Here is a 13093-nt window from a genome sequence, read left to right as displayed (position 1 = left end):
AAACTGACACATATTTGAGGGAGGCACAATTCAGTCCATTAACACCCTAATGTGAAAACTCTCCAAACACTGATGTTCTAGAATAGTACCCGCCACCATATGGGCGCAGGGGAGCTCCCACAATGCTTCTCCAAGGTAGTACTGAGGAGCTCTGGTATCAGAAGGCACTGAGGCATTTGCTAAATGGAGACATCCCTAAACAAACTCCACTCAAGACTTGAAAACCAATGTGTGAGGGCTGTGCTAAGCACCCAGCCCACACTCTGAAGCCTGACCACACTCCCATAGATGCCCATCTCAGAAAGCACTTCCACCTCGGGGCTCATGTGGCGTCCAAAGCATGCCTGCTACTCTCAGCACAGCCCCCCTGACCAGGGCCATTTCTGGGGATCTGTCTCCAATGTCTCCGACCAGCCGACTGGCCCTACCCCAGGGGAAAGATTTCCCTTCGACCCCTTCTGCTGAGGCCTCCTTTCACAAAGGCACTGTGCCCTCATGTGCAAGCCACGCGTGTGACCAGGCGCTGACACTGGCAAAGGAAACTGGAGGCAGTTCTGCCAAGAAACGTGATACTCATCCTGTGCACAAAACGAACTCAGTCAGAGGGAAAGTGTGCTCTTTCACGGGTAACATGCAGGCTGCAGGAGAGCAAGCCAAGCACGGAGCCCTCACAGGGCGGGAGGCAGTGTCCTCTGGGCCACTTGCCCGGGGACTTCCATCCCCAAACTACAGACATGGGCTCTTGTCCCCGCTTCCCTTCCCCTCGCTCCCCCACCGAGTACGCGACGAAAAGGGGACCCATGAGACGCACCTCTGAACCGCTCCAGGGTCACCTCGCGGGCCGCCGGGTCCCCGTGCACGTCCCGCAGGCGGCCCAGCAGCTCCCGGGTTTCCGCGCTCTCGCCGAAGGACTCCAGGGCGCCGCCGCAGGCAAGCGCGTCCTCCTCCGGCTCCTCCTGGCCGCCCGCCGTCGGCTCGTCGCTCAGGGCCATCCTCGCAGCCTGGGGAGCACAGGGTTCGCGCTGGGGGCCCAGAAAGACCACGCCTCGGGCGCCGGGTCACATCCCACCTCCCGCGCTCCTGGCTTCGGTCCTCACCTCCCGCGCTCCGGCCACGCCCCGCCTCACACGCCCCGGCTCACACGCCCCGGGCCCGGGTCCACGCTTGACGGGCCCCCTGACGCGCCACGCGCCCCCGACCCCCCCTCAGCCTCACGCGGCCCCGGCCTTAGCCCCCGCTCACGCGCCCGCGGCCCCCTCTCCGCTGGAACACTAGTGAAGAGGAGTGCAGGATGTAAGATGAGGGTTGAGGTAGAGGCGCTAGAAAGGAAAGCAGCCGGCGCCAGCCCCACCCCGCGACCTCCGACCTCGCACGCCGTCCCGACTACGGAGGGCGACAGCTACCAAAACAGTACGCTCGAAAACGGTCCTGGAGTTGTGCTCGGCGCAGAGCAAGAGCGGAACTCTGGACGAAGCGGAACCTAAGCCAGCTGTGAATACCGTGCGAGGCCAGGAGCCGACCGAGAACGGGGACGGAGCCCTGGGCAGGTGAAAGAGGGAGAGACCCCGTGGGCTGGGCCGGGCCTGGGGCAGGGACGACGTCTGGCGCGTGGAAGGGGCGGGGCTAAAGCGGCTGGGTCCTGAGTGGCGCGGGGGCGGGGTTTGAGCCCGTGGGTGGGGTCTGGGCGAATCCGAAGGCGATAGGACCCAGTCACGGGCTGGTGAGGGCGGGGCCTAGAAGTGCCCAGGTTAGGCACCGCCCCCGGTGCTCTATTCAGGATCCGATGGGCGCAGCCTCTCCTACTGTTCAGACCAGAGGGCTTTCGGAGCAGAGCACTCTGTCTCTAGTATCCTTTCCAGTAAGCGCTCGTCATATTCACCTGTAAAATAACCTCCTGGCCTCAGGACCTACCATAACACCATTTTCCATAAAGGAGGAAATATGGGCGCCTGTTCTAACTGTAAGGATCGCTGGTGTGGTAGTGGTAGAGTTGGGCTGTAATCCACAAATTTAGCAGTATGAAACCACCAGTCGCTCCGGGAGAACAGTGAAGTTTTCTACTCCCATAAACAGTTACAGTCTCAGAAACCCACAGAACCGTCCTACCCTGCCTGCCCATATAGTTCCCTATGAGTCAGAATCAACTCAATGGCTGTGAGTTTACTTTTTGGTTTAATTCTCACTGTATGATGCTCTGGTGGCATAGTGTTGGGCTGCCATCCTCAAGGTCAGCAGTTCGAAATCACCAGCCAGCCCCATGGGAGAAAGATGAAGGTGTCTACCCTCCTGAAGAGTCCGTCACAACCCACAGGGCCAGTGCTACTCTGGCCAACTAGATAGCAGTGAGTTTTTAGAGCATTCGAGTTCTAAAAGGTTTCCGTTAGGGTCCAACAGGAAAAGACCCTACTTCTTTCTATTACTTAGCATCCATTTATTTCTTGGCCCCCAATTCACCTGGAGAAGGATGTCGTGCTTGGCCGTCGGAGAAAAAGGAAAACTCAACAAGATGGATTGACCTGGTGGCTGCAACAATGGGCTTAAGCATAAGAAAAATGGTGAGGATGGCACGGGCCAGGCAGTGTTTCCTTCTGCTGTACTTGGGGTCTTCATGAGCGGGAACAAACTCAGCAGTACATAACATCAACCGCTGCAGGAGCGTGGTGGTCCTGAAGGCGGCGCTCCTGTCAGAGCCAAGAACGTGGGCACTGCCCCTGTGAGGTCTCACCATCCCACAACAGAAGCCCAGGGTGCTAGACACATGTACTGCCCAAAGAGCCTAACCTCTCGCACAACCCACTGCTCACAGGTCTTCCCCAGCCCCTCCTGTTTAATTCAACAAAGCCCTGGGGTAAGGACCATAAGCCACTGAAAAGTAGGGGGTGTGGGGGAAGGAGGCAGGCAGTGGCCATGGCCTGATGCCTGGACCCCACAGCATGATGCTCTCCCTTCCATTCGTTGCACACCCCATGCACAACCCCCAAATCTGTGTGAGCTGGAAGCCAGTCCTGACGGGAAATGGTTGCAGTTTCAGCCCAAGTGACAGGTTCACACTCATTTCTGTCCTCAGATGATGGGAGGTGGTGAGGCTCTTGGAGAAGGCCCTGTAGGGAGGACCAGGACACAGCAGAGGAGTCTCACACCACGAACAGTGATAGCATAGCTTCCAGGCTTTATTGATTATTTGCAAGCAAGGAGAAGGGCAGCTTGGGGGCTACAGGGGATGGCAGGCTGCTACTTCAGAAGCTTCCTCATGGTACCCAGGGTGGGGCTGCGGTACTCCTGCCCAAAGTGGTTCCAGTGGTTCAGGTAGTTAAAGAGCTTGTAGAGCTCCAGCCGCCTCTCAAAGCCGGAGGCCTTGGGGATCTTGCTGTGGTAGCCTGTGAAGAAGGCCCTGGGGAAGCCCCCAAACATCAAAGCAATGGCCAGCTCGAACTCTGAGTGGCCATAGAAGGAAGCTGGGTCGTAAATGATGGGCCCCTCATCATTCTCAGCCACATTGCCCGACCAGAGGTCCCCGTGAAGTAGGGCAGGGATGATCTCCAGGCCACAAAACAGATCTGGGATCTTCACCTGGAAAAGGAGTGGTTGTCCACAGACATCTGTGGGGCTCAGGCAATGAGGACCCACCCAGGGACCACCAAGACATCCTGGGACAAGGGGCCCCTGATTCTATGGGAAAGTTAGGAGGCTTCCAAAAGTTCATGGAGACACCACATTATCTTTTTTCATTCCATTTTATCCCCACATGCTTTTTGAAGCCCTCTTGTATGAATGTCTGTCGTACTATCTAGTGTCTTCCTAGTTTAGATCAGCTGTTTTTCACCTCTGTAATGTTGACAACTGTGGGAAACTTGAGAGAGGTTTCAGAGAGAAGAGTACCAGGAAGGTTAGGGTTTGTTACCTGTCGGACGTGAACCAGCTGTGTGTGTATGTGTGTGTGTACCCCTCTGTTGTATCATCCTGCTGATGACTCCAGTGATGAGCGAAACCAGGTCTCTTTCATTGTGCTCCCCCTGGGCTTATGAGAGAATTCTATTCTTAACACTTTGAAAGTTGTTGTCTGAAACCATGTCCTCTGAGGCACCTGCGTCTCTCATGTGGGAGATATTGCACATTGACAGAGAAGGGAGGACAGGCTAAGACTGGGCAATGGTGTTCCTCATGATAAGAGTCATAATAAATGCCACCTCCTGCAGGCCTCACGTGTACTCAGTCACCTCCCCTTCAGATAATGACATTAACTGGGAGGTTGGGGTGTGAGCCCCCAGAAACAAAAACTGGCCATCTGCTTCAGAGAACGCAGCCACGGATCACTCTGTGGAGCACAACGCTACTCCGACCTGACCCACATGAGGGTGTCACGTGGGGGTGCCAAGAGGTGGCATCAACTTGATGGCAACTGTTTAGTTGTTTCTACAGAAGAACAGATGAAGGTACACTCAGGACTAGAGCATACCCTCAGCTCCCCATCAGGTCAATACTCAGACTCCTACAAGAGCCCATGGCGTGGCCAACTCTCTCAGGCCTGGTGTTCCTGGGCCAGCTCCCATCTACGTCAACCCTGGGGTCAGGGTCTCACATGAATGGGCGGGCCTGTGAGAAGATACAGAGAGGCAAACCCCACCTGAAGCTGAGACCAGAGCTCCCGTGCTTCTCTGTCAGCATAGTCCTTCTCAATGAGATCCAGCTGTGCCTGAAGCCTGTGCCGGGTGAAGAAGGCCGGCCAGTCCTCCTCCCACTCGTTCACCTGGGAAACAGGCGACAAGAGGTCATACAGCTATCGGCCATGGTGCCAACACACGTGGAATTCTGCCTGAACCTTACAATGGCCCCTAGGGGCTCCTCACAGCCCTCGGTCCACCCTACAGCGAACAAGGAACAAAGAACAGGTGTGAAAAAATAAAAGAGTGACAGCCAGGCTTACTACTAACCAGGTCGTAATCACATTACCACAAGACCCAGCTGTAAACCTTTACAGAAACACAGTAGATGCAAAAGACAGAAAGACCTCAAATCCATGACCTTTGATTCTAACTTACTGAACTAGAAAAGAACAAATTAAACCCCAGTAGAAATAAGAAGCGATAGACATTTAATTTTAAAATAATGAAATAGAAAAAGTAGTCGTGAAAAGCTGGTTCTCTAAGAATTCAGGAGGTTAGATCAACTTGTAACCAAAAGTCCAGGGGAAAAGCAAGGACTACCCATTACGAACACCAAGCTTGAGAGCGGGGACATCACTGGAAGGTCTCCAGATGCTGCAAGCACAGGAAGGAGAGGTTACCAAGGCCTTTGTGCCAACAACCTAAATCAAATGGACAAACTCATTAAAAGACACAAAGCTACCAGAGCTCCGTCCAGAAGAAGCTAATAGCATGAACCATGAGGTTGTGTGATTAAAATCTCAGAGAAAACTCCAGACCTACATGACTTCACTGGTGAGTTATAACAAACAACTAAAGACAAACAGTAATTCCAACTTTACACAAATCCCCCAGAAAACTGAAGAGGAAAAACGTCCCTATTTACTCTGAGACCAGAATTATTCCTACGTAGCAGCTATACAAAGGCATTATAACAAAGAGAACCACAGACAATATCTCCCACAGATATGAATGCAAATATTCTAAACAACATTTTAGCAAGTAAAATCCACCAATACATGTATTAAAAGATTGTTACTCCCAGACCAAATGGCCTTGGTTTAATATTGAGAAAATATTATGATGTAATTCATCATATTAATAAAAAAGTGTTCATCTCAGTCCATTACCCTTTCCTACATTGTTCACGAAACTCTCAGCAAACTAGGAATAAACGGAAAGTCCCTCATTTCAGAAAAAAACTAAATCTACAGGGAATCTCACACTTAATGTGAAAGCTTCCATCCCCCCACCAGGATCAGGAACAAAACCTGGATGTCTGATCTTACCACTGCTATTCAACATACTAGATACTGGAGGTTCAAAGAAAAGAAATGAAAGGCTTGGCATACAGATTACAAAGAAAGAAGTAAGACTATCATTCACAGACAACATGAATCTTAGAAAATATAATCTAATCTTAAAAGAGGGAAGAAGAAAAATCCACAGAATGAGTGAAATTAGCTGGGTTTCAGAATGCAGATCAATAACCCCCAAATCTATTTTTTTTCTTCTTGTGAGTGAAAGAGTGAGTGAGAGAGAGTGAGGGAGTGTGTGTGAGTGTGAGTCAGTGAGTGAGTGAGTGAGTGTGAGTCAGTGAGTGAGAGAGTTAGTGAGAGAGTGAGTGAGTTAGTGAGTGAGTGTGAGTCAGTGAATGAGTCAGAGTGAGTGTAAGTGAGAAAGTGAGTTAGTGAGTGAGTAAGAGAGAGGGTGAGTGAGTGAGAGTAAGTGAGTGAGATTGAGTGAGAGGGGGTAAGTGAGTGAGAGAGTAAGTGAGTGAGAAAGGGTGAGAGTGAGTGAGTTAGAGTGAGTGAGTCAGTCAGTGAGTGTGAGTCAGTGAGTCAGAGAGTGAGTGTTAGTGAGTGAGAGAGGGTGAGTGAGTGAGTCAGTGAGTATGAGAGAGTGAGTGAGTGTCAGTGAGTGAGTGAGTGAGAAAGAGTGAGAGTGAGTGGGTGAGTGAGTGCGAGTCAGTGAGTGAGTGTGAGTCAGTGAGTGAGAGAGTCAGTGAGTGTGAGTCAGTTTGAGTCAGTGAGTGAGTGAGAGAGTGAGTTAATGTGAGAGTGAGGGAGAGAGAGTGAGTAAGAAAGTAAATTAGAGAGAGGGTGAGAGAGTCAGTGAGTGAGTGGTGTGAGTCATTGAGTTAGTGAGTGAGTGAGTGTGAGTGAGTCACCCCAAAATCTATTTTTAAAAATCTAGTGGGTTTTTCTACAAGTCAGACATGGAAAACTGGAAATGTAAAAAATTTTCATCTACTACTTTATTAGCATCAAACCTGTAAAATGCTTAGGATTAAATATGACAAAAGATGTGAAAGTCCTGCCCACAGACTTCAGAACTGCTGAGAGGACAAAACAAACTCACTGCCATCCATTGGGGCCATTCTGACACAAAGACCCTGTAGAAAGGTGGCGCTCCTCCGTGAGTTTACAATGGTACATTCTCTTTGGGAGCAGAAAGCCTCATCTTCCTCCCACAGAGGAGCTAGTGGGTTTGAACTCCCAACTTTCCGGTTAGTAGCCTAACACATAACTTATTATGCCACACACCTCCACATGGCTAAAGTTAAAATTATCCAGTGTTGGTGAGGACGTGGGGGAACTAAATAAGAGAAGCCCCAGGAGAGGGGCTGAGAGACTAAGGCTTAAACCAGAACCATGGTCCTCAGGTCCTGATGTGGGGGGACGCAATGTGGGCCATCCTCCCCAATACCGAGTTCCACCAATGAAGTCACCGCAGTCACTGGTGAAGTCTGGACCTGTCCAATACATCTGTGTCGCAGAAACTCACCCAACCACCCCCAGTCTACAACAACTTCTCCATCTTCTTCACAGGGTCACCTGGCTACCTCCTCTGGGTGACCAACAAGTTGTTTGATGCCTCTGTCCCAACATGCTTCTGTCCCCCACACTGAGCCAGAGCCAGGCATCTGAGGCCAGGTGACCTCCCCAGACAGCCCCAATTCCCTCAGAGGAATTCAGGCACCTCCAGAATAGGGGCCAGCGTCTCCTGCAGCTTGCCGGCCCCACTCTCAGGGTTCCACCACCCTCAATCCCTCACTCTCATCAGTCCCCCTCCTAGCTGCAGCCTCTGCACCTGCTGTTCCCTTGGCTTGGAATGCTGGTCCACCTGCTTCATAGCCTTCCAACTCAGTGAGCCTGTAAATCGCCTCTGTCCCAGGTATGGAAGCCTGTATTTGCTTCCAGGCAGGCATTCTTAGGGGACTGGCACTGTACCACTACACAGGATGGGGGACCAATGCTTAGGCGTCCAGAGACTCACCTGTGGGATGAAGCCACAGCAGGTCACTGTGTGGAAGCCAAACTTGGTCACATATTGGGACTCAGCACCCTCAGCTCTTTGGCCTGTGGACAGAGATGCATGGTCTGAAAGGGCTGCTTGCCCTTTCTCTTAAAGGTCAGGCTGCAGCGTAGTGTTATCACAGACCCGGGCAGTGCTGGGTAAACAAGCACTGCATAAGGAAGCCAAGAGTCAGAGTAAGGATCAGCTAGAAGGCAAGGCTGGGTATAGAAAGGGACCATGGGACAATTCTACCACTCCTCAGTCTCATAAACATTCTCATCTTACACCCTAGTTCCCAGGTGTGGTGTCAGGCAAGATGGTGCACAACATCCCATTACTGACACACCACTGTGACACTCGGGGGGCAGTGGGGCTGAACCGAGGGGCAGGAGAGTGGCCTGACCTACCCACTGTGCTTTCCTTCTCCTTCCACTTCTCCCCGAGCTTCTGGTTGTGAAGGTGCAAGTCCGCCATCTGCTCTCCAAGTTGCGAGGCCTGGCTGAGGGAAGAAGATACACAGTCAGTTATTAGAACGGCTTCTTTAAAAGCCTGCCGTGTTCCATTTTGAGGATTATCCTATAGCCTTCTTTTAAAATATCGTCATCGTAATGGTCATGGTCATGTGGCATCAGGACAGGTCCGACCTGCAGCAACCCTCACAGGGTACAAAAGCATAAAACACCGCTTGGTCCTGCACCATCCAAAATTGCTGCAGCCACCTGTCAGTCCATCTCATTGAGGTCTTCCTCGTTTCCCCTGCACCTCTACTCTATCAAGCATCATGTCCACCTCCAGGGACTGTTTCTCCTGACGTCGTTAGGTCCTGTGAGTCACTTCAGAAAAACACTGCCATGTCCTGGACCAACCCCACGATGATCGTGGTTGAACTCATTGTTGAAGCCACAATGTCAGTCCTTGCTGAGGGTGGCGATGTCAGCAGCTATTAACAGTGAGGTTGGCAGTTCTAAGCCAACTGCGCCATGGGAGAAAGATGGAGCTGTCTGCTCCTGTGATTTGGTTTCGTTTTCCTGAGTTTCACACAGGAGGGAGAGAACTGGGTGGAGAGGAGGAGTTGGTGTCAGCTGCGTCTTGGGAAGCCTTTCACCTAGGATTCACAGGGGCCAGCTCTGAGCTGGTCCCTCCTAGGGAAATTGTTCAGGAAACCAGCTGGTGTCCCTACATTTTATACAATGCATGCATATGACTTTTATCAACAAAAGGCTACGAATGACAGTGGAAGCCTAAAGTGCATCTGCAGAGCCCCTACGTGGATTAACCTCTGGCCATAGACCAAGCCTGTAAATAGCCTTGCTTTCATACAGAGGGCCTTGGGAAGTGGACTGCTGCAGAAGCAGTTAGGTTAAAATCTAGCACTTTATCATCTGATCTTCTTTTGACCCATTTGAAAATTGTTCTAGCTTTCAATATTTCCTGCTTTCTTTGTGATGAAAGTTTTTCTCTGGTTAATTTTGCTATTGTTGTTGAACTTTTGTTGTTGTTGCTGCTGATGGTCTTTTACTTTGTCTTCCTGGATATGAAGTCCAGGATGGGTAAACCTGCAGAGACAGTAGCTGCATTAATGGTTTATTGGGGGCCTGGGAGAGGTGGTTGGAAGAAAGTGGGGGGCTAATAACAATGAGCGCAAGAAGGAAGACAATGTTCTAGAACTGATTATAGTGAGGATTTTTAATATGACTAAACTTGCAGTGTATGATATATGAATTATATGTAAAAAACCCCACTATTCTAATAAACAAACAGTACTCTGGATAGTGGATCTCGTTGGGCCACATGCTGCCTAGAGGGGGTACACAGTTGGGAGCAGGCCATGGTTTCCAATGTGCTTCCTTCAAGTGGCCTTGCCAAAGCCACAGCAGATGCAAAGCTCCAGCAGAAGCGCCAGCTTCTCTCTCCTCTCTCCCTGCCTCGTCCGAATTCACACATGCACACAGACACACAGTGACACGTGTACACAAGCACGTGCAGGTGAACACACCTACTCAAGCTCCTCATCTTCAGGTATTCCATCAGGAAGGCAGCCCCGCCTCCAGGCAGGTCAATCACCTTGATTGGCTGAGGCGCTCGTACCAGGCCTGTAGCCCTGAGAGCCTCCAGGCTGGCCATCTCCCCCAGGAACATCTGTTGGGCCTGCAGAACAGCAGGATAGTGGGTCAGCTCAGGCGTTCAGGAGAGCCATCATGAGGGGCCCAGGATGTGAGGCTGAGCCTTGGGGAGTGCCATCCAGATCCCAGAAGAGCAAGTGCTCTTTCCCTTCTATCTCTGTCTTCTCTTCTGGGAGTTCTCCACCCTTTTCAAGCTAGCTCCTCGCGCTTTCCCCTCACTCCCCATGTTTCTCCCTCCTCCACCAACTTGTCCACAGACTGTCCACATGGTGGACCCTGGTGTCCTGGCCTATGCTGGCCCATGGTGGGCAGTAAGCCCCTGGCCTTGGAGGCCTCTTTGGTGAGGGGCCCCCAACCCCTCCAGCGACCTTGGTCCAGCCATAGACCAACCTGGACAGATACCTCTCCCACCTCCATGCCCCGCTCCTGTCAGCTCTTGCCTCTGCCATCAGAGTACCTCCCCTGAGTAACCACTGCTGGGGTCCCCTTACTGAGGAGACATGAAAACCTGAAAGAATGGGCAGGACTCAGAGGGTGGGGGAGGGGCAGGCTAGGGGTGCCCCCTAGGGTGAGGGGCCTCCCCTTCAGCAGGTGGAGCACCACCACACCAAGCTGTATCAGTAGCCCCAGCGCAGGCTTATCAGGGGCCCTTGGGTGCCAGTGGACTCTGTTAAACCTTTTGACAGATGGAGAAAGTGAGGCCCAGAAGTGGGTGGGGGGGTGTCTCAGCAGAGCTCTGCTGCTAACCACTCCCCACAGCCAGGACGCCTGGGTGGGCTGTGTAGGCAGCCTCAGAGGGTGGTTGCAGGGACAGGAGGCTGAGAGAGCAGTGGCCACTGCTCAGGGGCCTTTGGGGTACAACATGCTGGTGTAGGCACTGGACCTTAGAAGCAGGGAGTGGTGGGGCATGAAGGGGGCTCAGAGTTGGAAGATGGGGAAGGAACAACAGATGGTTGATGAGGGGGGTGCTCCATATTGAATATTGTGGGTGTGAGCACAAAGAAAAGTCCAGCCAGCAACTGGGCCTCCAGGCAACCTGCCCAGATGCCAGAGCACCTCTAGGAGCCCCAGCTTGTGTCAGTCAGTCTCCTGGGGGGGTGCAGGGCAGTAGGCGCAATGGGGGGAGTTGTGGCAGAGGTCCTGAACAATACTTACTCAAGAACCCTTGTAAGCATGTGGTGGAATCAGGCTGCTCAAAGAATGAAACCTGCAGTGGGGGGCTGTCGGGATTCCTTGGGTGCCATCCCACTAAAGGAGGGGAGGAGGCCTGAGAGGGGGGCTGTGGGCTGTGGAAGGAGAGCCCAGCCCCACGCCTGCCTCCTCCCTGTCCAGGGACCAAATTCCAACAAGTAAAGGAAACAAAGGTGCAATTCATTAAACCCTAAAGAAAGACCTAAAACTGCGCCCCTCGCCCCCAGGAAATACTGGAGCCCAATGACCCTGCTGGATCGCATGTTCTGGGGCAGCACCCTGCCCCACCTCACCAGCAGCCTCCACCCAAGCCCCCAGGGCGCACCTGGGACCTGCGGTTGACCTTCACGAACACGGCCCCTGAGTCAGTGTGGTAGGCGCGGCCCTCGCTGATGCAGCCCGCGCTGGGGCTCCCGAAGGCCCGTAGGCTCTGGGTCCGCAGCTCCGCGCGCAGCAGCTGCTCCATGGAGATGACTGCGTGCGACTCGGGGCGGGCACCGGGAGGGAGCTATGACAGGGACCGGGAGGCCCGAGGAAGGGGCGCGGGGCCCCAGGAGCGCCTGGTCGCTCGGGACTGTCCAGCAGCAGCTAGCTCAGGCGGCTGGAGGCGGGCTCTAAGTCTCTTGACTCAGGAGGGGAATGCGATAATGGGAGCCCCGTGATGTGCCCGTGCTCCCCTCCCCGGAGCCCTGGAACGCCGGGCCATCGGCCCGGTCCCGCCCCCGCGCCAGGCTGCTGGGGCGAGACAGCTCCACCGGCAGGAGGGGCCCCAGTTCCTGCACCTGCTCGGATGGCCTTGACCTCCCAGACCACGGAGAACCAGGGCATCTGTCTAGGCCCCTTTCCTGTCTCCCAGACACAGGTCACATGCCAGGTCAGAGGTTCCCCGTGTGAAAACCAGACTGGATGGGGTTGACCATTTAATAGTGTTCAAAGGTCAGTGTGGTCTCCCTTCTCAGCCTGGGCCAGTGGGGACCAGGGCAGGGTGTTCTGATAAGGAGAGGCCACTGGCCAGGACCACCAGTCTCCCGAAAGAGAAGAGGACTGGGAAGAGGGCTCTAACCCTCAGAGCATGCACACTTATACACAGACAAGTGCACACTGGCACGTGTGTGTCCTGTATATGCATGAACTGTGTGCAAACACATACACAGCTGTGCACGCACATACACATGCTCACATAGCTCATGCACATACATATGCCCCAAAGTGCCCACTCAGTACACAGACACGTGTGTCCGATGCATGCATGAACACATATACAGACACAGGTGTGCACTTGTACACATACACACAGTCACATACACACATGCACAAGTCCAAAGCCTGTCCTAAAGGGATTTACAGTTAGTTTCCAACCTGATTCTTCAGGGTCCCACAGGACCAGGTCCCGGATGTCCTCTCTTCCCTCCACCCCACCCCGCTACAGGAAAGCTTTCCCCACTGGGATGCACTGAGCAGGTGGTGAGTTTCCTATATAAAAACAAACACTGCCTAGCTGAGAAGCAACAAAGCCCACATGGAAGAAGCACACCAGCCTGTGTGATTACGAGGTGTCATAGGGATCAGGCATCAAAGAACAAAAAAAATCATATCATTGTGTGCTAACCTCCCAATATGATTGCTGAAGACAAATGGGTGCATAAGCAAATGTGGTGAAGACAGCTGACGGTGCCCGGCTACCCGGCTATCAAAAGAGATAGCGTCTGGGGTCTTAAAGGCTTGAAGGTAAACAAGCGGCCATATAGCTCAGAAGCAATAAAGACCACATGGAAGAAGCACACCAGTTGTGTGATCACAAGGTGTCCAAGGGATGAGGTATCAGGCATCAAAGAA

At 52.8% G+C, this 13093-nt stretch overlaps 2 protein-coding genes across 5 annotated transcripts in view; both read right to left on the bottom strand.

The window, feature by feature from the left end:
• The window catches only part of TBCD (tubulin folding cofactor D), a 131815-nt gene extending 130212 nt beyond the window's left edge, over nucleotides 1-1603 (bottom strand). For 2 of the 4 annotated variants that reach the window (XM_075562438.1, XM_075562435.1), the window contains exons 1-2: nucleotides 1243-1383; nucleotides 812-1001 (exon numbers count right to left, since the gene is read on the bottom strand). In XM_075562438.1, coding sequence (XP_075418553.1) covers nucleotides 812-992 — 181 coding nt within the window. In that variant the 5' untranslated portion in view covers nucleotides 993-1001; nucleotides 1243-1383. Of the gene's footprint in view, nucleotides 1-811; nucleotides 1002-1097; nucleotides 1184-1242; nucleotides 1384-1499 lie in introns of those variants that run through there. The other 2 variants (XM_075562436.1, XM_075562437.1) reach the window with 2 other exon arrangements.
• Nucleotides 1604-3162: 1559 nt separating this feature from the next.
• On the bottom strand, nucleotides 3163-11874 carry FN3K (fructosamine 3 kinase). The gene is made up of 6 exons (XM_075559522.1): nucleotides 11583-11874; nucleotides 9940-10091; nucleotides 8351-8442; nucleotides 7923-8005; nucleotides 4625-4747; nucleotides 3163-3570 (listed from the first exon to the last, which is right to left on the bottom strand). Exons 1-6 carry the CDS (start codon nucleotides 11721-11723, stop codon nucleotides 3232-3234), a joined length of 930 nt encoding a protein of 309 aa, XP_075415637.1. The 5' UTR covers nucleotides 11724-11874; the 3' UTR covers nucleotides 3163-3231.
• Nucleotides 11875-13093: the final 1219 nt, after the last annotated feature.

Source organism: Tenrec ecaudatus, chromosome 10 (assembly GCF_050624435.1).
Source record: "Tenrec ecaudatus isolate mTenEca1 chromosome 10, mTenEca1.hap1, whole genome shotgun sequence".
Taxonomy (NCBI): Eukaryota; Metazoa; Chordata; class Mammalia; order Afrosoricida; family Tenrecidae; genus Tenrec; species Tenrec ecaudatus.
Note: the sequence above shows the minus strand (reverse complement) of the source record. Positions and strands in the feature narration are given on the sequence as shown.

Coding starts and splice junctions, on each gene's coding strand:
- FN3K (XM_075559522.1), bottom strand. CDS start 11,723: ATGGAGCAGCTGCTGCGCGCGGAGCTGCGGACCCAGAGCCTACGGGCC. Junction 8,443..9,939: donor AAGATGAGGAGCTTGAGTAG/GTGTGTTCACCT, acceptor TTCTTCCCTCAG/CCAGGCCTCGCAACTTGGAG. Junction 8,006..8,350: donor GGAGAAGGAAAGCACAGTGG/GTAGGTCAGGCC, acceptor CTCTGTCCACAG/GCCAAAGAGCTGAGGGTGCT.